At 38.1% G+C, this 27931-nt stretch overlaps 1 protein-coding gene across 1 annotated transcript in view; it reads right to left on the bottom strand.

The window, feature by feature from the left end:
• Gmer (GDP-L-fucose synthase-like protein) overlaps positions 1–27931 on the bottom strand; it is a 65331-nt gene that overhangs the window by 5239 nt on the left and 32161 nt on the right. Inside the window, exons 2-5 of the mRNA XM_089090215.1 lie at positions 24254–24368; positions 21971–22099; positions 18879–19056; positions 11334–11495 (exon numbers count right to left, since the gene is read on the bottom strand). Of these exons, the coding sequence (XP_088946341.1) occupies positions 11334–11495; positions 18879–19056; positions 21971–22099; positions 24254–24368 (584 nt within the window). The remainder of the gene's footprint in view (positions 1–11333; positions 11496–18878; positions 19057–21970; positions 22100–24253; positions 24369–27931) is intronic.

Raw genomic sequence — 27931 nt, 5'->3', positions numbered from 1 at the left:
TCGTAAAACTCTAGATACAATTCACGACCACCCAAGAAAAAGATCCATGAAAGCCGAGACAACTGGGAAGGTCATTAATTTGCTCTCAAGAGTTAAAAAAAAACTGGAGAAGCAGCACTGATTAGTTTTCCCAAGCCGTTTGACCTTGAATCAAATATTTACAGCTGAAACATCTAAAGTTTGTTAAAAAAAGCTACCACATCTTCTATATTTGTAGGATCGAAATCGATATTGTCGGCTTGGGATTGATACAAGGCCCGTTTTCCACACGAGTCTTCCTTTAAGCTGAGATGCAGGGTTAGCTGGACAACCCAATTGACCCTGTAGGGCTTGGTTGAAGATTATACCGACACTCGGGGAATTTCCAGCAGAGCCTATATTCCTTGGAAGTTTTTAGATGTGATTAAGGTGCAAAGCACTAAACCGTTTCGTTTTTCTGTAAGAAAAGTAGGTTGATATGTACCTTGGCTTGGTGGGGACTGCAGAGGCAAAAGCTACGTTAAATCTCGGTGAGAAGTATCTGAGATGGAACACAGTTTTCAGTCAATAGTGTGTGCTAATTTTTCATAATTCGGCTGTCCTCTGCCAAAACCAAGTATCTACATTTGTCAAGTTTCCGAGAAAATCGTAAAATAGTGATTTTTTTCATTTTCGAAGCTGGAATAGCTGATGACGGTACATAATTTCGTCAATAAGTATTCCAGAGTCAGCCTAGTAGGGAGAAGCATTTTTTTTCGCATTATTTTTTTTTAAACTTCAGTTAATGTAGAGGCTAGGTTTTGCTATTCGTTTTCTTTGCTAATAAACTTAAAATCCCACCTCCAAGACCTAGTGTTTACACCAACTTCAATTTAAAAAAAGATCTTCAAGTAACGATAAAGATAAACTACTTCTTCAACTAAAAAGAAAGGAGAACTGAACCCATAGCTTATCAGAGAGGTTTTTTCTTCATATGGGTCGTCTTCATCCTCGATGAGATCTAGGCTTTCATCAGAAACCAGAAGATCCTTCCAAAATTTCCTTCGATTTGCCGGCATCATTAGGCACAGTTTGTTAACACTTGAAACTTTTTCTGGCCTTGAACATCCCTCGGAAAATAGTTGGGCTCGGGAAGCGCCGCGATATTGAATTTCTTCTGAAGAAGGATGCATTGCTTTTCCTCTCTGTTAAAATATTGGAGAACTTTCATAACCTAGAACCCTCTTTAAAAGGAAATTTCTAAAATTGAATGTACCCGTGGTAGGCGTGAATCCTTTTTACCGGGGCTTCTTTTCTTGGATTTCTAATCCCTGAAATTCTTCAATTCTATTGCAGAAACTCCCTTCCTGCAGTTTGCAACACACTCAACAAAGTCAGGAAAGTCATAGCATTTCCCCTTTTTTCTCATTTTCGTTTCAATGTTGCCGTGTATGCCATCTGCTGCATTGTGCGTGTGCCCTTTTGTCAGATACTTTAAGGTAATCCTCTTGAGCCCTTCTTCTCTGTTGACCATCATCACTAGATAAGTATAAAGTACCCATTTCTTATTCTGACGGGAAAAATTGTCCATCCAGAATATGAATTCCTGGGCAACCTTCTCTGCTGTAACTACAGTGTGCACACAATCCGTTCTGTTTTTGGCACTCCTGCCCCTCAAGGCTTCGTTCCACATCACACACAATAAAGGCCCATCTCCTACAGACTCCGCGTCGCTCTGGTCGACATGAGTAAATTTTCATTGAAGACAACAAGACGAATAAGGAATATTGCTTCTTTCTTCCGTGGCAAGTCGGGTACCAGAATCACTTTTTTGCAAGTCAACTGCGAATACACATACTCCAGTTTATCCACTTTTCGTTGCGACACGTTGATAGGCATATGTAGCCTTCCTTGCCTGTTCAATGTGTTCTTGCCAGTGTCACCTGGAAACATCAACATCGTGAGTCTTATTTGCAGCAGCAGAAAAAAGTTCAAATTCTCCATTAACACCTTCATCGCAGCTGTTTTCTTTGCTACTATCATCGTTCTCTATGAGATTGTACACACTCAGGACAAACATCACATGCTGGCATCTTTAGCGAAATGTTCTTTTCTTTCCACTGACGTCTGTAAGTCTCGTGCGACACAACTGGTACTGGATTCTTAGTAACAAAGTCCTGATGAATCAGATCAACCGTCAAAGAAGATGGCAGATATCTGAGGTTTGGTGCATTTATGCAACGATTATGTGGCGTAGATGGTCTAAAAGAAACGACATGATTGTTCACATTATCAACTACTTCTGGTGGTAGCTTGTTGTGAGGACTCTGCCTACCCCTGAAATCCATTATGCGCTCGCCAACTAGCCCAGTTTTCATCTTTTTCTTGCAAACCTCCTCACTACCACAGTGTTATCTTTCTGCGGAAGGTAGTAGTGTCTAGTTTCATTTTTTCGGTAGATTTTAACCGATTGAGGGTCACTTTCTACCGTCCGTCTTCTTATGCACTCCAGCCTCACACAGCTGGCCAGAAATTTGGTTCTTGGGGGAGTGTCCTCCTCAAAAACATATTTTCTATCTGGAAATCAACCACGCTGAATAAAATGATTATCTCAAAATTTTGATTGGATGTGTTTGGGTGAATGATGGACGTGACGGGGGGGGGCTAGTTGCCCTCTAATCACTTTCAACTATTAAAAAGGGCACTAGCCCTTTGAATTTCCAATCAAATGAGCCCCTTTTGAAGTTTCTATGACAACGCCTTCTATAAAAACCTTATATACCCCAGGATATAACTTAAAACGCTTGCCCTGAGGGTTGTTGGGGAGTCTCCTCGATAAAAACATATTTTCTATCTGGAAATCAACTACGCTGAACCAAATGGCTATCTCAAAATTTTAATTGGATGTGTTTGGGAGATTGATGGGCGTGGGGATGGGGCTAGTTCCCCTCCAATAACTTTCGACTATTAAGAATGGAACTAGCCCTTTGAATTTCCAATCGAATGAGCCTATTTTGAAGTTTCTACGACCTTCTATAAAAACCTTATATTCCCCCTGGGCATAACTTAAAACCCTTGCCCTGAGGGATGTGGGGGAGTGTCCTCCTCAAAAACATATTTTCTATCTGGAAATCAACTACGCTGAACAAAATGGCTATCTCAAAATTTTGATTGGATGTGTTTGGAGGAATGATGGGCGTGGGGGGGGGCTAGTTGCCCTCCAATCACTTTTGACTATTAAATAGGGTACTAGCCCTTTGAATTTCCAATCGAATGAGCCTGTTTTGAAGTTTCTACGACATCGCCTTCTATAAAACCTTATATACCCCCAGGGCACAACTTAAAACCCTTGCCCTGAGGGTTGTGGGGGAGCGTCCTCCTCAAAAACATATTTTCTATCTGGAAATCAACTACGCTGAACAAAATGGCTATCTCAAAATTTTTATTGGATGTGTTTGGGGGAATGATGGGGCGGGGGGGGGGGGGCTAGGTGCCCTCCAATCACTTTCTACTATTAAAAAGGGCACTAGCCCGTTGAATTTCCAATCGAATGAATTTTTTGAAGTTTCTAAGACAACGCCTTCTATTAAAACATTAAACGCCCCCTGGGTATAACTTAAAACCCTTGCCCAGAGGGTTGTGGGGGAGTTTCCTCCTCAAAAACACATTTTCTATCTGAGAATCAACTACGCTGAACAAAATGGCTATCTCAAAATTTTGATTGGATGTATTTGGGGGAATGATGGGGGTGGGAGGGGGGCCAGTTGCCCTCCAATCCCTTTCGACTATTAAAAAGGGTACTAGCCCTTTGAATTTCCAATCGAATGAGCCTGTTTTGAAGTTTCTACGACGACTCCTTCGATACGAAGTGCCCGGGTATGGAGAAAAAAAAACCCCAAAAAACAACACATTGTGCCCAAATCGTTCTTTACTTAGGCAGCGCTAGCGCGCTGCCTATGAAAAGGTGGGCGTGAGGTTGGTTATTTACCGTCCAATCACTTTCGACTATTAAAAAGAGTACTAGCCCTTTGAATTTCAAATCGAATGAGCCTTTCAGAAAGTTTCAACGACAACACTTTGTATAAAAACCTTTCAAACAACAAAAGCGTAACCTACAACCATGGCCTTGACGGTTGTGGGGAATTGTCTTTCTCAAAAACCAAATTCATATGTTAAAAACAACTACGATGAACCCCAAAGCCATATAGAAATTTTGATCGGATGTATTTAGGGGAAAGATGGGCTTGGGGGGGGACTATTTGCCCTCCAATCACTTTCGACTATTAAAAAAGGCACTAGCCCTTTGAATTTGCAATCCAATGAGTCTTCTTTCAAAGATCTATGAAAACGTCGACTATAAAAACCTTTCATAACCTCACAGCATAACCGAAGACACATGCCTCGCGGGTTGAGGGGGATTGTCTTACTCAAAAACATATTTTATACCAAAGAATTCATTACGATAAACATAATAGCTATCTCAAATTTTGATTTAATGTATTTGAAGGGCTGATGGGCCTGGGGGGGGGGGGGGCTAGTTGCCCTCCAATCACTTTCGACTATTAAAAAGGGCCCTAGCCCGTTGAATTTCCAGTCGAATGAGCTTTTTTGAAGTTTCTACGACAGCACCTTCTATTAAAACATTAAATGACCCCTGGGTATAACTTAAAACCCTTGCCCTGAGGGTTGTGGGGGAGTGTCCTCCTCAAAAACATATTTTCTATCTGAGAATCAACTACGCTGAACAAAATGGCTATCTCAAAATTTTGATTGGATGTATCTGAGGGAATGATGGGCGTGGGAGGGGGGCCAGTTGCCCTCCAATCCCTTTCGACTATTAAAAAGGGTACTAGCCCTTTGAATTTCCAATCGAATGAGCCTGTTTTGAAGTTTCTACGACGACTCCTTCGATACGAAGTGCCCGGGTATGGAAAAAAAAAACCCAAAAAAACAACACATTGTGCCCACATCGTTCTTTACTTAGGCAGCGCTAGCGCGCTGCCTATGAAAAGGTGGGCGTGAGGTTGGTTATTTACCGTCCAATCACTTTCAACTATTAAAAAGGGTACTAGCCCTTTGAATTTCCAATCGAATGAGCCCTTTTTGAAGTCTCTACGACAACGCGTTCTATAAAAACCTTATATGCTCCCAGGGCATAACTCACAACCCTTGCCCGAGGGTTGTCGGGGAGTGTCCTCCTCAAAAACATATTTTCAATCTGGAAATCAACTACGCAGAACAAAATGGCTATCTCAAAATTTTGATTCGGTGTATTTGGGGAACTTATGGGCGGGGGGGGGACTATTTGCCCTCCAATCACTTTTGACTATTAAAAAGGGTACTAGCCCTTTGAATTTCCAATCGAATGAGCCTGTTTTGATGTTTCTACGACAACGCCTTCTATAAAACCTTCTATGCCCCCAGGGCATAACTTAAAACCCTTGCCCTGAGGGTTGTGGGGGAGTTACCTCCTCAACAACATTTTTTCTATCTGGAAATCAACTACGCTTAACAAATGGCTATCTCAAAATTTTATTGGATGTGTTTGGGGGAATGATGGACGTGGGGGGGGGGCTAGTTGCCCTCCAATCACTTTCGGCTATTAAAAAGGGCCCTAGCCCGTTGAATTTCCAGTCGAATGAGCTTTTTTGAAGTTTCTAAGACAGCACCTTCTATTAAAACATTAAATGACCCCTGGGTATAACTTAAAACCCTTGCCCAGAGGGTTGTGGGGGGGGGGGGTGTCCCCCACATGCCTATGAAAAGGTGGGCGTGAGGTTGGTTATTTACCGTCCAATCACTTTCAACTATTAAAAAGGGTACTAGCCCTTTGAATTTCCAATCAAATGAGCCTTTTTTGAAGTTTCTATGACAACGCCTTCTATAAAAACCTTATATGCCCCCAGGGCATATCTCACAACCCTTTCCCAAGGGTTGTGGGGGAGTGTCCTCCTCAAAAACCAATTTTCCATCTGGAAAACAACTATGCTGAACAAAATGGTTATCTCAAAATTTTGATTGGATGTGTTTGGGGGAATGATGGGCGTGGGGGGGGGGGGGCTAGTTGGCCCCCGACGACTCCTTCGACGACTTCTACGACGACTCCTTCGATACGAAGTGCCCGGGTATGGAGAAAAAAACAAAAAAACAACACATTGTGCCCACATCGTTCTTTACTTAGGCAGCGCTAGCGCGCTGCCTATGAAAAGGTGGGCGTGAGGTTGGTTATTTACAGTCCAATCCCTTTCAACTATTAAAAAGGGTACTAGCCCTTTGAATTTCCAATCAAATAAGCCTTTCTGGAAATTTGTATGACAACACCTTCTATAAAAACCTTATATGCCCCCAGGCCAAAACTTAAAACCCTTGCCCCGAGGGTTGTGGGGGAGTGTCCTCCACAAAAACAGATTTTTCATCTGGAAATCAACTATGCTGGACAAAACGGCTATCTCAAAAGTTTGATTGGATGGGTTTGGGGAACTAAGGGCCGTGGGGGGGGGGGGCCAGTTGCCCTCAAATCACTTTCGACTATTAAAAAGGCTACTAGCCCTTTGAATTTCCCATCGAATGAGCCTTTCTTGAAGTTTCTACGACAATGCCTTCTATAAAAACCTTATATGTCCCCAGGGCATAACTTAAAACCCTTGCCCTGAGGGTTGTGGGGGAGTGTCCTCCTCAAAAACATAGTTTCTATCTAGAAATCAACCACGCTGAACAAAATGGCTATCTCAAAATTTTGAGTTGATATGTTTGGGGGAATGATGGGCTGCGGAGATAGTTGCCCTCCAATCACTTTCGACTATTAAAACGGGTACTAGCCGTTTGAATTTCCACTCGAATTAGCCTTTTTTGAAGTTTCTACGACAATGCCTCTATAAAAACCTTATATGCCCCCAGTGCATAACTTAAAACCCTTGCCCTGAGAGTTATGGGGGAGTGTCCTCCTCAAAAAGATATTTTCTATCTGGAAATCAACTACGCCGAACAAAATGGCTATCTCAAAATTTTGATTGGAGGGGTTTGGGGGAAGGAGGGGCGGGGGGGGGGGCTAGTTGCCCTCCGATAACTTTCGACTATTGGAAAGGGCACTAGCCCTGTAATTTCCAATCGAATGAGCCTTTTCTGAAGTTTCTACGACAACGCCTTCTATAAAAACCTTATATGCCCCCAGGGCATAACTTAAAACCCTTGTCCCGAGGGTTGTGGGGAGTGTCCGCCTCAAAAAGATATTTCCAAAGATATTTTCTATCCGGAAATCAACAACGCTGAACAAAATGACTATCTCAAAATTTTGATTGGATGTATTTGGGGGAATGATGGGCGGGGGGGGGGGGGGCTAGTTGCCCTCAAATCACTTTCGACTATTAAAAAGGCTACTAGCCCTTTGAATTTCCCATCGAATGAGCCTTTCTTGAAGTTTCTACGACAATGCCTTCTATAAAAACCTTATATGTCCCCAGGGCATAACTTAAAACCCTTGCCCTGAGGGTTGTGGGGGAGTGTCCTCCTCAAAAACATAGTTTCTATCTAGAAATCAACCACGCTGAACAAAATGGCTATCTCCCAATTTTGATTGGATATGGGTGTGGGTATGATGTGCTGAGGAGTTAGATGCCCTCCAATCACTATCGAATATTTAAAAGGGTACTCGCCGTTTGAATTTCCATTCGAATGAGCTTTTTTTGAAGTTTCTACGACAATGCCTCTATAAAAACCTTATATGCCCCCAGGGCATAACTTGAAACCATTGCCCAGAGGGTCGTTGGGGAGTGTCCTCCTCATAAAGATATTTTCTCTATGTAAATCAACCAAGCTGAACAAAATGGCTATCTCAAGATTTTGATTGGATGTGGTGGGGGTACTGAGGGGCGTGGGGGGGGGCTAGTTGCCCTCCGATAACTTTCGACTATTGGAAAGGGCACTAGCCCTATAATTTCCAATCGAATGAGCCTTTTCTGAAGTTTCTACGACAACGCCTTCTATAAAAACCTTATATGCCCCCAGGGCATAACTTAAAACCCTTGTCCCGAGGGTTGTGGGGGAGTGTCCGCCTCAAAAAGATATTTCCAAAGATATTTTCTATCCGGAAATCAACAACGCTGAACAAAATGGCTATCTCAAAATTTTGATTGGAGGTGTTTGGGGGAATGATGGGCGTGGGGGGGGGGGGGCTAGTTGCCCTCAAATCACTTTCGACTATTAAAAAGGGCACGAGAACTTTGAATTTCCAATCGAATGAGCCTTTCTTGAATTGTCTACGACAACACCTTCAGTAAAAACATTTTATGCCCCAAGGGAATAATTTAAAGTTCTCCCCCTGCGGGTTTCAGGCGAGTAACCTTAGTAAAAACATAGTTTCTAAATGAAAAATAGCTTCGCTTAAAGAAATGGCTTTCAACAAATTTTTGAGTGGTTGTTTGTGGAGGACTGATGGGTGCGGGGGGGGGGGGGGCTAGTTGCCCTCCAATCACTTTCGACCATTAAAACGGACACTAGCCCTTTGAGTTTCCAATCGAATGAGCCTTTTTTGAAGTTTCTACGACAACGCCTCTAAAAACCTTATGTACCCTGACGGCACAACTTAAATCCGGTTCTCTCTGGATTTAAGTGTATTGACCAACTAAAAAAAGTATTTTCTATCTGTAATTAAACTACGCTTAAAAAAATAGACATCTCGAAATTTTGATTGGACGTATGTGGGAGGCTATCTATCCTGGGAGGGGGGGCTAGTTGCCCTCCAATAAATTTCGACTTTTAAAAAGGGCACTAGCCCTTTAATTTCCAATCGAATGAGCCTTTTCTGAAGTTTCTACGACAACCCCTTCTATAAAAACCTTATATGCCCCCAGGGCATAACTTAAAACCCTTGTCCCGAGGGTTGTGGGGGAGTGTCCGCCTCAAAAAGATATTTTCAAAGATATTTTCTATCCGGAAATCAACAACGCTGAACAAAATGACTATCTCAAAATTTTGATTGGATGTGTTTGGGGGAATGATGGGCGTGGGGGGGGGGGCTAGTTGCCCTCCAATCACTTTCGACTATTAAAAAGGGCACTAGAACTTTGAATTTCCCATCGAATGAGCCTTTCTTGAAGTTTCTACGACAATGCCTTCTATAAAAACCTTATATGTCCCCAGGGCATAACTTAAAACCCTTGCTCCGAGGGTTGTAGGGGAGTGTCCTTCTCAAAAACATATTATCTATCAAGAAATCAACTACGCTGAACAAAATGGCTATCTCAAAATTTTGATTTGATGTGTTTGGGGGAATGAAGGGCGCGGGGGGGGGGGCTAGTTGCCCTCCAATCACTTTCGACTATTAAAACGGGCACTAGCCCTTTGAGTTTCCAATCTAATGAGCCTTTTTTGAAGTTTCTACGACAATGCCTTCTATAAAAACCTTATATGCCCCCAGGGCATAACTTATAACCGTTGCCCTGAAAGCTGAGGGGGAGTGTCCTCCTAAAAAAATATTTTCTATCTGGAAATCAACAACGCTGAACAAAATGGCTATCTCAAAATTTTTATTGGATGTGTTTGGGGGAATGATGGGCGTGGGCGGGGGGGCTAGTTGCCCTCCGATAACTTTCGACTTTTAAAAAGGGCACTAGCCCTTTAATTTCCAATCGATTGAGCCTTTTTTGAAGTTTCTACGACAACGCCTTCTATAAAAACCTTATATGCCCCCAGGGCATAACTTAAAACCCTTGTCCCGAGGGTTGTGGGGGAGTGTCCACCTCAAAAAGATATTTTCTATCCGGAAATCAACAACGCTGAACAAAATGACTATTTCAAAATTTTGATTGGATGTGTTTGGGGGAATGATGGGCGTGGGGGGGAGGGCTAGTTGCCCTCCAATCACTTTCGACTATTAAAAAGGGCACTAGCCCTTTGAATTTCACATCGAATGAGCCTTTCTTGAAGTTTCTACGACAACGCCTTCTATAAAAACCTTTTATGCCCCCAGGGCATACCTTACAACCCTTGCCCCGAGGGTTCTGGGGGAGTGTCCTCCTCTAAAAGATATTTTCTCTCGAGAAATCAACTACACTGAACAAAATGGCTATCTCAAAATATTGATTGACTGTATTTGGGTAAAGGAGGGGCGTGGGGGGGGGGCTATTTGCCCTCCAATAATTTTCGACTATTAAAAATAGTACTAGCCCTTTGAATTTCCAATCGAATGAGCCTTTTTTGAAGTTTCTACGACAACGCCTTCTACCAAAACCTTATATGCCCCCAGGGCATAACTTAAAACCCTTGCCCCGAGGGTTGTGGGGGAGTGTCCTCCTCAAAAAGATATTTTCAAACATATTTTCTATCTGGAAATCAACTACGCTGAACAAAAGGTCAATCACAAAATTTGTCTTGGCGGTTTTGGGGGAAAGGATGGGCGGGGGGGGGGGGCTAGTTGCCCTTCAATAAATTTTGACTATTAAAAAGGGCACTAGCCCTTTTAATTTCCCATCGAATAAGCCTTTTTTGAAGTTTCTACTACAACGCCTTCTATAAAAACCTTATATGTCCCCAGGGCATAACTTAAAACCCTTGTCCCGAGGGTTGTGGGGGAGTGTCCGCCACAAAAAAATATTTTCAAAGATATTTTCTATCCGGAAATCAACTACGCTGAACAAAATGGCTATCTCAAAATTTTAATTGGATGTGTTTGGGGGAATGATGAGCGTGGGGGGGGGGGGGCTAGTTGCCCTCCAATCACTTTCGACTATTAAAAAGAGCACTAGCCCTTTGAATTTCCAAGCGAATGAGCCTTTCTTGAAGTTTTTACGACAACGCCTTCTATAAAAACCTTATATACCCCCAGGGCATAACTTAAAACCCTTTCCCCAATGGTTGTAGGGGAGTGTCCTCCTCAAAAACATATTTTCTATCGAGAAATCAACTACGCTGAACAAATTGACTATCTAAAAACTGGGTGTTGTATCATGTTGGAGCATGAGAGGCGGTGGTGATCCGAGTCACCCTAAAATCGATTTTTACAACTAAAAAGGCAGTAATCACTCACATTTCCAATTGTATGAGCCATTTTCGAAGTTTTTACGACGACTCCTTTGATACGAAGTGCCCGGGTGGAGAAAAAACACATTGTGCCCACATCGTTCTTTACTTAGGCAGCAATGGCGCGCTGCCTATGAAAAAAAACAATACACCTAGCTTTAACTTAACAAGAAAAAAAATAGTTACAACCAAAATTTTGTACAGATTTCAGAGTGATTTCGGTACAAAGATAGGAAAAACTATCCAAGTTACTACAAAGATGATCCAGGAATAATATCTATTACGTTTCAAATCGAAATTTTTTTTTCTTACGTGACTACATAAAACCTAAGAAACGAGCAATAAAAAGCTTAAAATACCTGATAAAATTATGGGTTCAACGCTGTTGTAATTTCTGAGAACCCAAATGAAAAGTCGAGCTAGGTCACAAGAGTAAATGAACTGACGCCTTGGCTTCCCAGTACCAAATACTGACAGGGGTCTCTTTTCTTTCTTGGCAAGATAGGCTTTGTGTATCAATCCTAGAACAAATTAATAGGACACTTTCAAGGTTAGTTGCCTAAAACTGTATGTCATAATAACACATTTATTACTGCACCTTGCCATTTTCAAACGTGCAACTACCCTAAGCTTACCGTTCGTGTGCTCTACTCCGCAAATAATGAAGGCACTGTATAGTAACTTAAACTAGAGGGGGGAAGGAGCTTTGGCCGTACCCCTAAACCCTCTCCCCCCCCCCGACTATCACAGTTTATACAGCTTTACCTACGACATACCCATGCAATTGGTAAGTTTCCAGAACACCCAGTAAATCACTAATCTTAAGCTCTGAAACAATTTTATGACGTTATACAAATTGCAAGTAAAGCGATAATTCCTCATTATGCAATCAGAGACAGTAAGTTTTTGATGTTCACAAACACGAATACGATACGGTTTTTTCTATGTATGTCGTTCAATAGGCTCTGCTGCTGGCTTATTCCCAATTTACCTATTTTTATAAGTTTCTTTTTCGAAGTTGTGTACCCGCAAAAGAACTTCCTGTATACGTACTTAAAGACCCTAAGCTTGAAAAAAAATCTTGTAGGTCTTAATTTTCTTTCTCAATAAGAGACGAACTGTTAAGCTACATAATTTGATAGAAAACGGTCGTTCTGCATAAATGAGAATAAACAGTCAAAACAGTTTTAAAAGACTTTTCCAAGCAATAGTATTTTTGTAAATTTCGAAGTGCATTTTTTTTCTTGAAATTCTAGGAGTTGAAATTTACAGCATTTGAATATGGCACAATCGATGGGCTACCTGGAATAGATCAGGCAATTACTGTACCGTTACTCACATTAATAGCATTGCTTGCCAACAACATCAGGCGACTTGTAGGCAGGAGTACTACAAAGAACTTTATATGACGATCTGTTGATACTTGGAATAAACACCCAGAGAAAGTAATCCCCAGTTGAGCAGTATGAAGTTCTTTCAAAAGAATTTTCAATCCTTTCTAAAATCTTTTTAAGAATTCTTGACTTATTGTCGCTACTGGTGGCACAATAAATCCTATTATACATCGCATTCCATTCATATTTCAATTTCATCCTTGCCTTTTAGGTATATTGTACATTGGTACCGCAATACTTTGACACTAAATTTCAAATCTTTATTCAGCAATTTTTGCATTGGATTCATTAGTATAAGGAATTTATAAGAAATTTACTCCGAAAAGATTAGACTCAAATACTACACCAAACATAAGATCAGTTTCACTTCTGAAACTGTAATTCACCATCCTTGCAGTAAGAGTCACCACAGAAGAAAGAACAAAAGGTGTCAGGTTAGAACCCCAACACCTCCGCAATAGATCTGACAAAAATACTAAAAGTGCTTATTTGAAAGCAAAAATGTGTACCTATCACGATAGTTTTAGGACAAGAAGCAACATGTACAATAAACATCAATAAAAAATTGATTAGGTCAAGAAAAAGTTAAAGAGCCTCATTTTCTAGAAATTATAGTTCGTTCAAAGAAAATTGTCAAGTAATCTTTTTGGAATATACACCCAATTTTATAATTATGTATTGTTCAATCTATAATTTTTTTCCTAATTTAAGACCATGTTAAATACGAAGCACATCCAAAATTACACAAAATCAGATAACCCATTAAAGTAAAAAATTAAAGTCGGAATTCTTTATCTGGCATCAAGTGCCAAAAAGTTACAAAAAAGACGAGAAGAGCAAATGTGAAGCTCATGCATTGTCTTTTAGTCTTATTAGTACTCATAATGGTAGCTTAGGTAGATTAATGGTAGATTATATTGGTAGATAATATAATGGTAGATTAGGGATCGCGCACCTTTTCTTGAACGATTTCTTCATACAAAGACCGACTATTTACTGGGATTTTGGGGCCCGACCAATCGAAATACTGGTCACTTTCAAAGAAACCCCAAGCTGGGACCCCTTTGATACCAACTGGTGTATTAATCCTGGGATCATCCAGATTCTGGAAAAAGTGTAATATGATACAGTTTGTGGTAACAAACTGTAATTAAGAAGGGACTCGTCCTAATAGCAAACGAATCCATAGAAAACGTAATTTTGAAAACAATGTACAGGCATACATCAATTAAATTTTTACAGAAAATTCAAGTTTCTCAGGACATTCAAGTTTCTCATAATTCAAGTTTCTCAGGACATTTAGCAAGGGCAAGGGGAGTGCTACCAGTAGTTTTTTTTTCACCAAGATTAGAAGTGGAACATGTCTCCTTGGTACCCAGAAGGGAGGACACTGCCCCCTGATCCTCTCGAGTCCGTGGGGGACATATTTGCTCGAGGAATTCAACTTGAAAGCCAGGGAATTGATGACCCCTTTTAATAAATATTTGGAGGGGTACACTTTTTCACAGATGATTATCATTTTCGAAGCATTGATATAAGAACATTAAACTTGAGCGTATAAAACTGGGAATGAAGGAGAGATTAATAGCCTCCCTCACATTTAAGAGAGCCGTGGGTCAAACAGTTTGCAGCAACAAACTATAGGTAAAGAGCAACCCTTGCCAGCAGAAACCAAAACTTTAAAAACAAAGTTTTGATTCCAACATACTGGAAAGACAAAATCTATTATTCACGCTAGTTCGAAATACGTAAAATGTACTAATTTTAAAGTCGCTAATCAAAAGCTATTAGCACATCAAAATTATTCCAATCATTTATTTTATTTTTTAAATTAGCCCCCCCCCCTTCCAGCTCCCGAATTGATTCCTGCGTACGTGCCTTGCCCGGTAAACCTGGATTTGTTATAATACTTTAAATTGACGATGCTGGTTTCATGGTCACCCAAACAATCATTCCTTTATAAGGAAAAGGCTGGTTTTGAACAAGATGAATTAATGGACCTAGTTAACATTTTCATGAGGGAGTGGAACTTTTTCAGACTTATGAAAAACAGGCTAAAGTTTTATATTGTCCTGAATATTGAGAATTTTAGCTTCTGGGACATACGCCCCACTCCCTCTGCCTCCAGATGGGCTATGGGGCAACATACAACACCACATAGAAAAAGGTGCCTAGTGGCCCCGTTTATTTCGAAGGAGAGGCAAAATCTTATGAACATAGAAATAGCAGGTGGATTATAAGAAACATACATGGAACTGTGGGGGAACCCATAAAAATCCTGAGAGGTTTTGGGGGAGGGGTATTATAACCCAAAGGCTGATGTCTGCGTTTGCGCCACCTTGACATATCTAGTATCCAACTAATCGATTTGAAACGAGATAATCTACTAATTTTCAGTATATTTCGCTATGGGTGCTTCCTTTGTAAGCTTTATATGTATCAATTATGTCAAGATTGAAGCTAATTTTTAGGATGTTCTTAATTTTTATTATTTGAGTTCTGGTGGAAATGAATGCGAATTACTATTCACAAGTTAACTGCGGAAATATTCTTTGGTTCAAAGATAATACAAGAAAAGTTTTCTCTGACTGTCCGTGCTCAAAAAAACATTTAGTAATAGCCTGAGACCGGTAAAAAAAAGCGATGGAAGGAAAAGGGGCTAGAGAACCCCAGCTATAAAAGTATTGAAGTTTCCTTTGTACGAAATTTTGCTATGCACAAGAATAACACTGCTGTGATTAAGGTAGGGAATGAAGTTAGTTGCTGGTTTCGCATTAAGTCAGGAGTGATGTAGGGTTGTACTCTATCCCCTTTATATGGATCATTTTGATAGACTTTGTCTCAAGGAGCGCAGGAAAGACAATGGGAGAACACGGAATCAAATGGAGAAGAAAAACTTTCCTGGACTTAGATTGTCCTATTGATTTAAGCATCCTAGTTGAAAGTGTCAGCAAAATGAATGAACTTTTAGAGGTTTTACGAATTCATGGTGCTAGAATGTAGTTTGAAAATTAATGTTAAGTAGAGTAAGTTCCTAAGGCTAGTAATAATAGATTGCGAAAAGGTGACGTTCGGACACGAAAAGATTGATTAAGTGATCAGCTTTACTTACCTTGGTAATATTATTAATAAAACCGGGGAGCAATGAAGATGTTAAAAGTAGAATAGCCAAGGCCCCGGGTGTTTTATCACAGTTAAAGAAAGTTGGGAAGAATAAGAAGATAAGTCTGCGGACTAATACTAGAATATTGGACGCTACAATAATGACAGTAGTCAAATATGACTCTGAAGCATGGGTGCTCCGAAAAACAGAGGAAGATTTGCTAGATGTTTTCCAGAGAAATTGCCTATGAATTGTTTTGGGTACCCAACTGACTGACCGCGTTTCAAACAATAGACTGTACGAAAATTGTGGTTAAATCCCGCTTTTCTAGGACTATAATGAGAAAAAAAAATTAGATGGCTAGGGCACGTTTTGCGGATAAAGGATAATAGATTGCCGAAGATTGTCCTTTTTTGGCCAACCGTCTAGGGCTAAACGGAAAGTAGGTTGTCTGCGGTTGGGGTGGGAGGATGTCGCAAAGAAAGATATAAAGGAAGTGGGAACTTCCTGAGAGGATGCAAAGAAGGAGGTTTTTCATAGATTAGGATGAAGGAGGGGCGCGCGTAGCTGTATTGGTCTAAGGAGGTTTGGTGCTGCGGTGAGTTGTTATTAGCAGTAGTAATTCTCATATAAATCCTATGTTCTTCACCAGTTTTTTAATTTGAATCCCTTCAAAATTATTTTTAAGCGACATATGGCTTTTGTAAGCATTTATATCCTCCCCTCAAACCCCTAGAAATGAAGGTTTAGCCACAAAAGAGGACCACAATCTTATCCAATCAGCTTTGTTTACTTGCAAAAAAATATAAAAGAGTCCAAACTTCCGACGCGTAGACATACATTCGAGTCTAAAATTACGGTCAGGTGAAGGAAAAAAAAATCATATTATTTCTGTTCAATGCGAGAAACATTGAAAATCAAACAGTAGATATCTTACATGGCAAAATGAGTCTGCATTAACCGATTTTTCGCTTTCAATTTAATTCCATAATTACGGTGGATTTAATGTGTCACTTCTTGTCTATGGATTCCAGATCTTTGATTTATTAGTTCTAAAACCCTAAAAATTTTGAAAATTACACTTAAAATCTTGCATTTACACAACAGGAAAGCATACAGCAAAATTGACAAACAAACAGCCGAACGCCAGAGTTTGCCTCATGAAGCATACCAAAAATCAAGTATACACAACAGTCTTCTGCGAATTACACTTACCATAAAGAAAGAGCCACTCAAACCTAAATCCAATGAAAGTTTCTGGAGAAAGACTTAAACTACACATTATTATTTGTTTTTGTTCGTATTAAATGCACTGTGCTTAAGAATAAGGAACTTTATAATTCCCTGAGAAGAGCCTAATATTAGGGGCAAGCTACGTGGGAGTGCTATGAGGCCAGAGCCAATCCCCAAGAACAGGTTTGGGATGGATGACCCCCCACTACTCACCAGTGAATGTTCGAAAGTCGTCTACAGTAGACCCTGTTATACTAAGCTTCATATGTCGATGACATTACATTAGGAAAACTGAGATAAGATGGATTTCCCATGGATGGCGAGTAAAATAAAGGCAATACTAAAAAATCTGAGTTATATTTGCCATGGACAGGAGTACGACAAAGAAAACATAGCAAATTCAGCATGAAGAAAAGGTGCTTTGACATGGCTTAAAATAGCACAATTTGTGTCTAGTAATCCATACATACGGAATAACAGAGAAAAAAATGCTGAAACGTTGGTTGATTGGAAATAGTTGGTTGGCCAGGCCAATAAGAATAGCAGGTTGGCGAGGAAAAAAGAGACAATTTTAAATGAGCAGGAGCTGCATCAGTAGCAAGAGGGATGGATGCAATCAGAACCACTTGAGATTTACACAGAAATAAAGGAGACATCGGGTGAGGAATATTCTCTTAAAGCAAAGTCTAAGTAAAGAAGTTTAAGGTGGCGCATCTCTATTCTTGTGGAATTTCATGCCGCTTGAGGCAAGGAAAAAAAAATACCTGGATATATTCTTAGGATATGAAATTCATGTATGAATGTTTCCATTCGTTGTGTGGTACATAGGAAAGGAATTATTTGGATTGATATAGGTGATAGGAATGGATAAAAATCCTAAAGAGTAACTGTCACTTAACATGAGTATTGTTGGTATGTATAGCTAGATAGGTAGGCAACATAGAGAATACTTCTTAACTAATATGCAAACTTATCTTTCTTGTCTCATAACGTATTTTATTATATCTTTTTTTATAACAGCCAAAACGATTTTCAATTTATTTTTGTTTGAGTATTGTCTTTTGTTTGAAGGCTCTATGTGCGACTGTTAATGTCTATGACGCACACAGTGTATGCCATGGCCAAAGTAGCTTGTGTACTTTAAATATACTATTACTATGATATAAGGCCTTTGGTTCTACACTGTCTATGCGCAGAAACGCTTAGTATCTGAACAAAGTTAGCTCAATGAGACCCAGGTGCTACTGAAAGATTAACCCTTCACACCGTTAAGTTTAATTATCGTCGTCTACCCACCAGCGAGCACCTCATCTAAACACCGGTTTTTCTTTTCTTTCTCAGCTAAGAAAAAACTAAAACTTCAATGATAAGTATTGATAAGACTTAAAGGATCATCGCAAATTCAGTGACAGAACTAAGGAGCAGAAAAATGGCGCGGGTAATATTAAAACAGCCAAAAACTGATCAAGCTTAATATTTAAGCCAGTTTCACGAATAAAAATAACAATTTAAGCTGAAAAAGAAAAGGGAGGAAGGGCAAAAATAGTAGGAAACCAAGGACAATCGAACGTTTGGCACTTAAACTTGGTTCTTACAGGGGTAACAAATTCCTAGCACCACATACACTATACCCTAAATAAGTTGAACAAAAAAAAAAAAAAAAAAAAATCGGCCTATAGGACCAGCACCGAAAGCAGTATGTTTCCAACCTGAGTTTTAGTTTTATATTAGCTTTCCATATTTATTGGAACAAGAGAGGGGGAGGGGGTGGAGCAGATGACCTAGTGTTAAAGATCTTAAGGATACAAAGAAAAAATAATAACAAAAAAAGAAAACTTAATCATATGCTTTATCAGTATACACCACGTCGCCCCTTCCACTTTATTTCTTGTAAGGAGCGGGGTGGTGGTGGGGTATTTTTTCAAATGCAAGAAACTGACATTCAACAAAAGAGCAAAATGAGTGAAAATAGACACCGTTGGATAGCCTACAATTCTTAAAGTGAGAAAGAGAAAAAAAAGAATACAAGAGCATTGAAACAGAACCTTTTTTTTAACACCCCTGTCTTACAAGGAGAGTTAAATATTAGAAATTAGGATTGAGCTACGAAAATTAAATGGTATAAATAAAGGGGAATAACAGCAAATGGCAAGATATTCCTATTTTAATTGTACCAGGAATTACGTGTCCATCATTCAAGTTGTAATTGTCATGTGAGCCGAAAACGTTGGTCGGAACCACAGAAGTAAACATGCAACCATATTGCTCATGATAAGCTCTATTCTGAACATCAATCAGCCGCTTTGCATAACTATATCCAAAATTAGAGGGGTGAGGCGGTCCATTATGCACCTGAAAACCACAATAACTTGTATTAAAAAGGTTTCACACACAATTCAAATCTGCTTAACATAAAAAAAGTATTACACTTTATTCCATTATTACTGACAAAATTTAGGATAGGCAAAAATGCCTAGTAAAACGCCAAGTCACTTTAACAAAAAATAAAACGCCATTTCAAAAGAAACAAACAACAAAAATAATACGACTTTGCTTTTATACACGTATTTACTATATATATATATATATATTATATATATATATATATATATATATATATATATATATATATATATATATATATATATATATATATATATATATATATATATATGTATATTTAGTTTAATATAAACTTTAGGCTGAAGCTGCACATGGAATATGGGAAGGGGGAGGGTATAGTACCTCTAAAAATTAAACAGTCTGTGTTAACGAACTGAAAGTTAAGAATAACTCATCTCAATACTAATAGAAACTCTGAAAACTAAACTATGAAATAGTTCTCCATTTTTCGCTAATCCTAAATAAGTAAGATGTATTAAGTAGAGCCTACAAGTACCAGCCAAAGATACCAAGTACTAGCATCAATAAATTTGCATAATTTCACAAAACAAGTGAAAGCACTTGTAAAAGTTAATTTAATCTTAATAAAAAAATTTTGAAAACTAATTCTTAATATTCAAGAACTTCTAGCAAAATATTTTGGCTCAAAACTACGAAGATATGAGATTTGGTATTTTTTATCTCTATGGTGCGAGTTTACTTTCTTTTTCTTTTACCAAAAGTGATCGTATCGAATCAGCAGCCGTAAGATTTTCGAAGAAGGCTCATTTGTATAGAAATTGCGAGTTCCAGCACTCTTTTTAAGAGATAAAAGTAATCAGAGGACTACTATAACCCTTCCAAGCTAATTGTCACTCCTGCAGTCCATCGCAACCAAAAATGGCGTCGCGTAAAAATTTCAAGGTGGAAATTTTAATCCAAAAACACAAAAAAAGAACGTCTCCGAAGACAGTGCGACTCGTGCAGTCTCCAGTAAAAGGGCTCAAAGTTATAAAGTCTGGGAGTCTCAATATGTGACGCCTAAGACTGGGTCTTCAAATTTTGTTTTCTCAGATTTGCTTAAAGTTACAGCGAACTGTTATGAAAAAAAAAGTTATGGAAACGATTGCTGTATTGATTCTTAACACCCAAAATAGGCTCAAATTTATTTGTTCTACCACCAGCTTGCAACTTACTGGGCATATATACTGGGCCAAATGAACCCAAGCGGGGGAAAAAAGGGTTGCATGGAGTCATGAAATTCAAAAATGGATCAAACATTGATTTCCTTCAATTGAATATAACCTTTCTGTCTAATTAGACTGGAACAAGGAGAGATTAAGGGATACATTTGGAACGAAAAATGTAGTTGTGTCGATTCTTAGCACAGGAAATATGAGTTTTTTTTATTTTTTACGCTGATCTGCTTTAGAATTTCGTACCATATGCACATATCAACTAGAATTTCAGGGACTAAAACACCTGAATTCAGACACAAAATATAGAGGCTAATCTTGTTGTACTGGCTCGGAAAAATCAATTTTGTTTTTTAAGAAAACAGACCAAAATTTTTCTTGTAAATGACCTTGACATGCGTTTATTAGAACAAGCAAATACTCAGTTGAAACAAAATTTTAATTACAAAGATTCTTTCAATAAAATGGGAATTAAGATATGTATATATTCAAGCGTGACTACTGGATTAGGGTCGGGATGGCTTCAGTCCAATGGAAGACGAAAAATAGTGGAGATTTCCAATTCGTATGGGTAATAGCCCTTTCCAGCCATTCCAAAATTCTTTAGGGAAAAAAATTCCAATTGGTATGAATAATAGCCCTTTCCAGTCATTTTAAACTCTTTAGTAAGAATTTTATTAAAAAACGATTGCACAAAGCTATTGCTGATCAAACATTTTGAGTAAATATCCAAATTTTGTCCAAAACTTAAATCATAATCCAACATTCTAATTTTAAAAGAGAAAACCAAAAGAAAATTAAAAATATTCCCAATATTATCCTATAATAAGACTTCGTCAATTAATAGCAAACACGTGTTAATTTCAAATTCGTTGTCCAGAAAAGAATTTTGTTCCTCAACTCAAAAGGAAAAGAAATTAAAATGACGTAAAAAAAAAAGATAACAGATGTTGCTCCAGATGAATAGACGAATCCTGAAACGAACAAAATTTAAAATAATTAATCAAGAACCTAAAACGAAGAGAAAGTACCGCTAACAAGAGTAGGGCTACTGCCCAATAAGCCTAAAGGCCATAGCATCATTTGCACTTCGCTGACAAAAAAGAAAAAATACTGCTAAGGCTTCCAGGAACTAATGTTATTATATTTTAAATAATCAGTCTACTTTCGTTAGGTCTTTCCTGAAAACTTGATTAATATGGTAGTTTCCTTTTTTTCTTTCTTTTTGTCAAAGTTTCGACAAATTAAAAACCTTACTGTTCAAAATATTTTTTGTTTTCAATAAAACACAAATAATGCTCGAACTGTTTAAAGAGTTCGAGAGGAAGAGGTTTGGAAGAAGCACCACTTTTATTTGTAATCACTTTTGCCTTGCGATATTTTTTTGTGATGCTGTTGATGTTACGACATTACAGAACAAACAGCTGAGAATACAAATCGTATTCAGAGCGCATTCAGACCTTTTTAAGGTTTAAGGGGTGATAGACCTGCTCTTGTTTAGGTTAATTTCTCTTCGTTTTAGTGTTTGAATTAGTTATTAGTTCGTTTAGCATTCTTCTATTTGATAGCAGTACCTGTTATCTTTGTTTGCTGTGAAGATTCATTTTACTCATACGATCATTTTTGGAGGAAGCGCTTTTTAAAATTAATCAAAATAAGCACAGTTTAGAATAGAATAGAAATCCTACCATAGTTTCGTCAATTGGATAAGTCGTGTTATTGGGAAAAATGCACGTTGAAAGGCAAGAGACAACCTTCTTCACTCCAAATTCAAAGCTTGCATGAATGACATTGTCGTTCATCAATATATTTTCTCTCTGTAAATAACATACAAATCATAATAGGTGGTACAGAGTGGCAGAAAAAAAATTAAGTACTGATAGTTCAAGTGCATAAGGAAAGCTGTTTTGCTTTGTTATGCTTTACGTTTCAGCTTAGCAATATCATATATATATATATATATATATATATATATATATATATATATATATATATATATATATATATATATATATATATATATATATATATATATTTCTCGAAAACAGAACAATAATTTTTACCTGAAACATGGTATACTGAAGTAGTTTTTAGTAAAATTTCAGATCTGAAATTTTATTCAAGTTGAGTACGGTAGTGTTTTACTAAATCAAGTGTCCAAAGATTGGAATAGTATTACTAATTTTGAAAGCAAATATGACACATTTAAAGGTATAATTTTCGCAATATATTGAGTAATGGTGTTAAATGTATAACATGTTAATGAGGGGGGAACGAGTAGCATTGGGTTGGGGAATGTTGAGAGTAGTTATTTTTGGGGGTTTTCTTTTATTCCTGTTATGCTGTTGTATCAAACCGAAGACACCTGAATAAAATGCATATCAAGTGAGTCTATATTTCTGATTCTGAGAAGGGGTACACCTGTTTATAACAACGCTACCTTCAAACGCATAAAAAAATCATTTGGCAAATCATTGATAGATCCAGGAATTCGAAATATTTTAAAATTTCTACAAACTAAACAGACTTCTGCAAAAATTGCCAACTGATGTTAGACATTTTTTTAGGCATTAATTGTCTACAGTTTCGAGTGAATATAACCCAAAGGAAAATTATTGACAAAAAAATATTTTTATAATAACAGCGGTAAACTGGAAGTCACAAAATGTATTTATTCTAAAAAATATTGTCTTTTCTTTCCTATAAAATTGATTTTTATTGGCATTATTTCTTTTAATACAGCGACAAAAAAGAAAAGAAAAAAAGACATTTACCCTACAATTATTTTTGGTAATTCCAGTTAGTTAGAAGTTTGATTTTACTATTAATTTTGATTTCTGTTCGTTTTAAGTTTCATTTATTCATTCTTAGTATTATTGGTAACTTTGAAGTTTAACTTGATCATTCACTAAATTTTTGTTCGTTTTAGGTCACTTATTCCTTCATAACATTTTTTTCCACTTCAAGTTTAACTTATTAAGCGATATTTTTTCAACTCATTTAAGTTTTAATGTTGTTCTTTGTTTATCTTTGAAAAAGTTTTCTTTAGTTGTACAAAAGTAAAAAGAAAATAAAATAGCAGTAGACATTGCACAACACTGGCAGACAGCACTTGATGGAGAAAACAATGTACTCAACTCAGAACCTTAACGAATTATAGAACGATGTCTTGTAAACTGAAAACAAACGAATTAATTTACACGGTCACATTTACACGGTTAAACACTTTACGCACATCAACAAAACAAGCATCTGTATTTGCTTCTTTTCTTTTTCGACAATCTTTATCGCACCAGGCCGTATGGTAGGCTTGATATTCCAAAAGTCAACCATTTACCCAACTGTTCTCCCAAAAACTCTGCTTACTTAACTTCATTTTGAACGAACCAACAGACGGGTTTTTAGGGATAACCTCTCTTACCGAATCATTACAAACCAAAGAACACGCTATTACAAAGCTGTTCTGCAAGTGCTCAGTGCGGGGTGTCTTCATGGGCGTAGGCAGCATTAGGCAGCATATTATCTAGGGGGGGGGGGCAGTCGATAGTGTGATTTAGTTTTATCAACTGCTTTTTCCAAACCATCTGCTTTTTCAGTCATATCTAATGTAAATTTGAAGGTCTAGGGGGGCGGCTGCCCCCCTCCCTACGCCAATGGGTGTCTTCCCTCATAGGTAATCCAAACGTACTGCGCTTGCAGGGGTTCCAATTTTTTGGTGACTTTGAGAATATAGTGTTGTATAGCCATTAGATTTTTTTTTCTTTTATAGACAGCACTAATATAATTTTCTAAGGTCTAATGAGAATTCATCATGAGTGGAACTTGAACGTATAACCACCTGCATAGGTGTCATCCGGAATAATTATACTAGACTATGATGGTATGTCAAGCGAACACGAAAGCCAGCCGAGCACTTACATTTCAAGATTTTGTAGCGAGCATAGTAACATTAAAAGGAAATTGAAACCTACTAAAAAGTCTGCATTGTGTTTCATGTTGTTGAACAGTCCACCAACTTTAGCAGCCAAATGTATAATATGAGTTGGCTTATACTTCTCGAAAATTTTCCGGGTAGATTCCGCATCACTGAAAATAAAAAAGATTACAAACAAAATAACAATACAAAAAAACGAAAATTAAAGTAGCCTATTTGTTCTACATTAACAATTTCCTTTCTTTTTTTCTAATTTATATTTTTCTAAAACAAAGAAGTAAAATAGAAATGAACTTGGATCAAGGTTATGACATATTGCTCAACAAGAGAGACAAACAATGTTGACTCTTTCTACCAGAGAGTAAACAAATTGCTAGTTATGCGACTATTCTAACATATTTCTCATGTTGATACGATCCCAATTCGAATTCATAATCCCACATCCCATTCTTAGATAAATTGAGTATACTACTTCAGCAATATCTTTTTTTTTAGTTACAAACTGCACTAAGTGGGTTGCGATAGCGTCACAAAAGGAAAAAAAGATAGCTAAAAAACAAAATTAGGAATCTGTAGATTGTCCAAAAACGTACTATAAATGGAACGTTTTTAGGACCGAGACATAAGAAGTAACCTTTTGTTTAAAACGCAACAAGAATATTGCGAAGGTAGCCTCCGTGGCAAACCTGCCAAGATATTGATTCCACCATTAAGATATTTTTTCGCATACCCCGCCCCCCCCCACAACCCACACAGGCTTCTACGTACCCCTGCAAGTACGCCGACCACAGGTTGAGAACCACTGCTCTAGATAAACTTCGTCTTCTATAACAACTTCGGCTTCCAACAATTTTCGAATCTTTTCATCTTAACATCCATAAGAACCTGAAACCAGAGTGAGACGTAGCCAACAAAAAGAATCTACTTGTGGAATAGGAGAAAGATTGCAATCCAAGGGACCAGATCCTACAACACCATTAATTACAAAATATTCACATTTATCCACACAATGAGAAATAACTTTATACTTCGAAAAGAAGAGGTCACTAACTGGACATTACGCGACAGGACAACTTCATAACGAGAAGTAAATCTACTGTATAACCTAAATATGATACACCAGACAAACATGTTTAACAGGCACTTGAATCCTGGATAGTGCACTGACGATACGTGCATTAAAAATATGGGGCTCTCTATGGCCGGGTTGCAGGGGGACAGAAAAACAAAAACAATTAAGCAAAACGAAAAAAAACTCACACCCACACCCTAAAAACGAAAATGACGGGCAGCCACTCTCCACTGGCTATCCACTGAAAACCAAGCCGGAACAATACAAACAACAAAACACATAATTCCAACCTGGCCCAGAGCCACCAAACGCATGGAAATTTTGAGAAAAAACTGTTTTCTACATATCAAATCATTTCAAATCCTTTTGAAGACACCAAACGAGTGACACTTTTTAGCCGACTCAGCCACAGTATTCCCAGCAGCATGACAAGCAGTCAGGGAATAAAATCTGATATGACTGATGGACTGAAAGGAAGTAGAGTATTACCAGAATTACAAAGATAATAAGTAGAGGGACCAGAATTACAAAGATAGTAAGTAGAATGACCAGGCACAAGATAGACTAGTTGTGAGGACCGCAGGATCATCACCGTCTAATTGGAGAAAATGAAGACACATACGAGAAAAAGTTTGACCCCCCCCCTCCCTAAGGGTCGGACCTGTATGCACCTATCTCTATTCAAGTATGTTAATATACATGATGTGTAACATTAGTAATTGCGTAAACTCATGTAACATATGTATTATATAGCATTACTAATGCTTCTGTAAGTACACCAAAGTATAATCTAAGCCAATTGACTGGAAATTTTTGTTTATTTATGTTTCATTTGGTTTTCTTGAGGCTCCTATTCCAAAATCACTGGATATTGATTTCGTCGTCAACGGTTCCATTTCTCTGAAGCATATGCATATTATGGCTACAATAATTCATGGTTTGTACTATAACCACTTAAATATACTTAAAAAAGAGGGGGAGTGGAGTAGGGAAGATTTTTACGTATCCCCCAATTGTTGGGAGGTATCAATAAGACATTGCCTAAAAACAATTTATGACTAGAATAATTCAAAAAACAAAGTTTTTCCGAGGGCAGTAAAGAGCAAAATTGAAACTTAAAACCAACAAAAATTATTAAGCTACTTCACAGCTTATCTAACATATATCAGTAAAGATAATGCAAATAAAAGAACTGGTGATATTTCCCTATGCTTGTAGGACTACAGAAAACTAGCTACTGAAAACACAAAAGCCAAGTATAAAAAACAAGAAAATTGATTTAGGAGTCAACTACAGGAGCTGTGATATCAGTAACTTTCAGTATACAATTAGAATTATCTTAAAAAATTAGGCATAAAAAATAAGTTTAAAAGTCATTACACAGCATATAAAACAATGGATTGATTTCAGAGGCAACGCTATAGCGTTGTCTTTAGAAAAGCTCCAATGTTTTATTATTATTAATTTTTTTTTTCCAGAGGCACTTCATATGGAAGGAGTCGTCACATAAGTTTCGGAAGGGGGCTCACTCGATTGGAAATCGAAAGTTCTAGTGCCCTTTTTAAGAGTCAAAAGGGATCGGAGGGCAGCTGCCCCCCCACGCCCTTTTTTCCCAAATGTATCCAATAAAAATTTTAAGATAGCCATTTTTTTTTAAAAATAGTTCAAAGACCATATAACAAAAACTCGGGTGTCGACAAAACCCCCCAGGGCCCGGGGGCAGGCGTTGTAAGTTATGTCTTAGGGGAATAAATGGTTCTTATGAAAGGGATGCTCGTATACACTTCAGAGAGGGCTCATTTTATTGAAACTTGAACGTTATAGTTCATTTTTTAAGAGTCAAAAGAGATTCCCCCCCCCTCCACGCCCTTTTTTCCGCAAACCCATCCGATAAGAACTTTGAGATAGCCATTTTTTAAAAATAATTCAAAGATCATATAACGAAAACTCTGGGGTCGACACAACCCCCCCAGGACACGGGGGCAGGCGTTGTAAGTTATGCCCTTGGGATATATATGGTTCTTATGGAGGGGATGATCGTGTAAACTTCAGAGAGGGCTCATTTCATTGGAAATTGAAAGTTATAGTTCTATTTTTAAGAGTCAAAAGGATCAGTGGGCAAATAGCCCCCCCCCCCGCAACGCTCGTTTTTCCTCAAACCCTTCCGATAAGAACTTTGAGATAACCATTTTTTTTAGATAGTTCAAAGATCATATAACGAATCTGGGGTCGGCACAACCCCCAGGACCTAGGAACAGGCGTTGTAAGTCATGCCCTTGGGGCATAAACGGTTCTTATGGAAGTGATGCTTGTATAAACTTCAGAGAGGACTCATTTGATTGGAAATTGAAAGTTTTAGTTCAGTTTTTGAGAGTCAAAAGAGATTGGAAGGCAACTAGCCTCCCCCACGCCCCTTTTTCTCTAAATGCATTCGACAAAAAATTTTGAGATAGCAATTTTGTTAAAAATAATTCAAAGGTCAGATTACCAAAACTTAGTTGTCGACGCAACCCCCCAGGGGCCCGGAGGCAGGCGTTGTAAGTTATAACCTGGGGGCATATATGGTTCTTATGATAGGAATACTCGCATAAACTTCATAGAGGGCTCATTTGATTGGAAATTGAAAGTCCTACTTCACTTTTT

This window comes from Artemia sp. Qi Xiang Cuo, chromosome 6 (assembly GCF_049724085.1).
Source record: "Artemia sp. Qi Xiang Cuo chromosome 6, ASM4972408v1, whole genome shotgun sequence".
Taxonomy (NCBI): domain Eukaryota; kingdom Metazoa; phylum Arthropoda; class Branchiopoda; order Anostraca; family Artemiidae; genus Artemia; species Artemia sp. Qi Xiang Cuo.
This window is presented reverse-complemented; position numbering and strand designations above follow the sequence as displayed.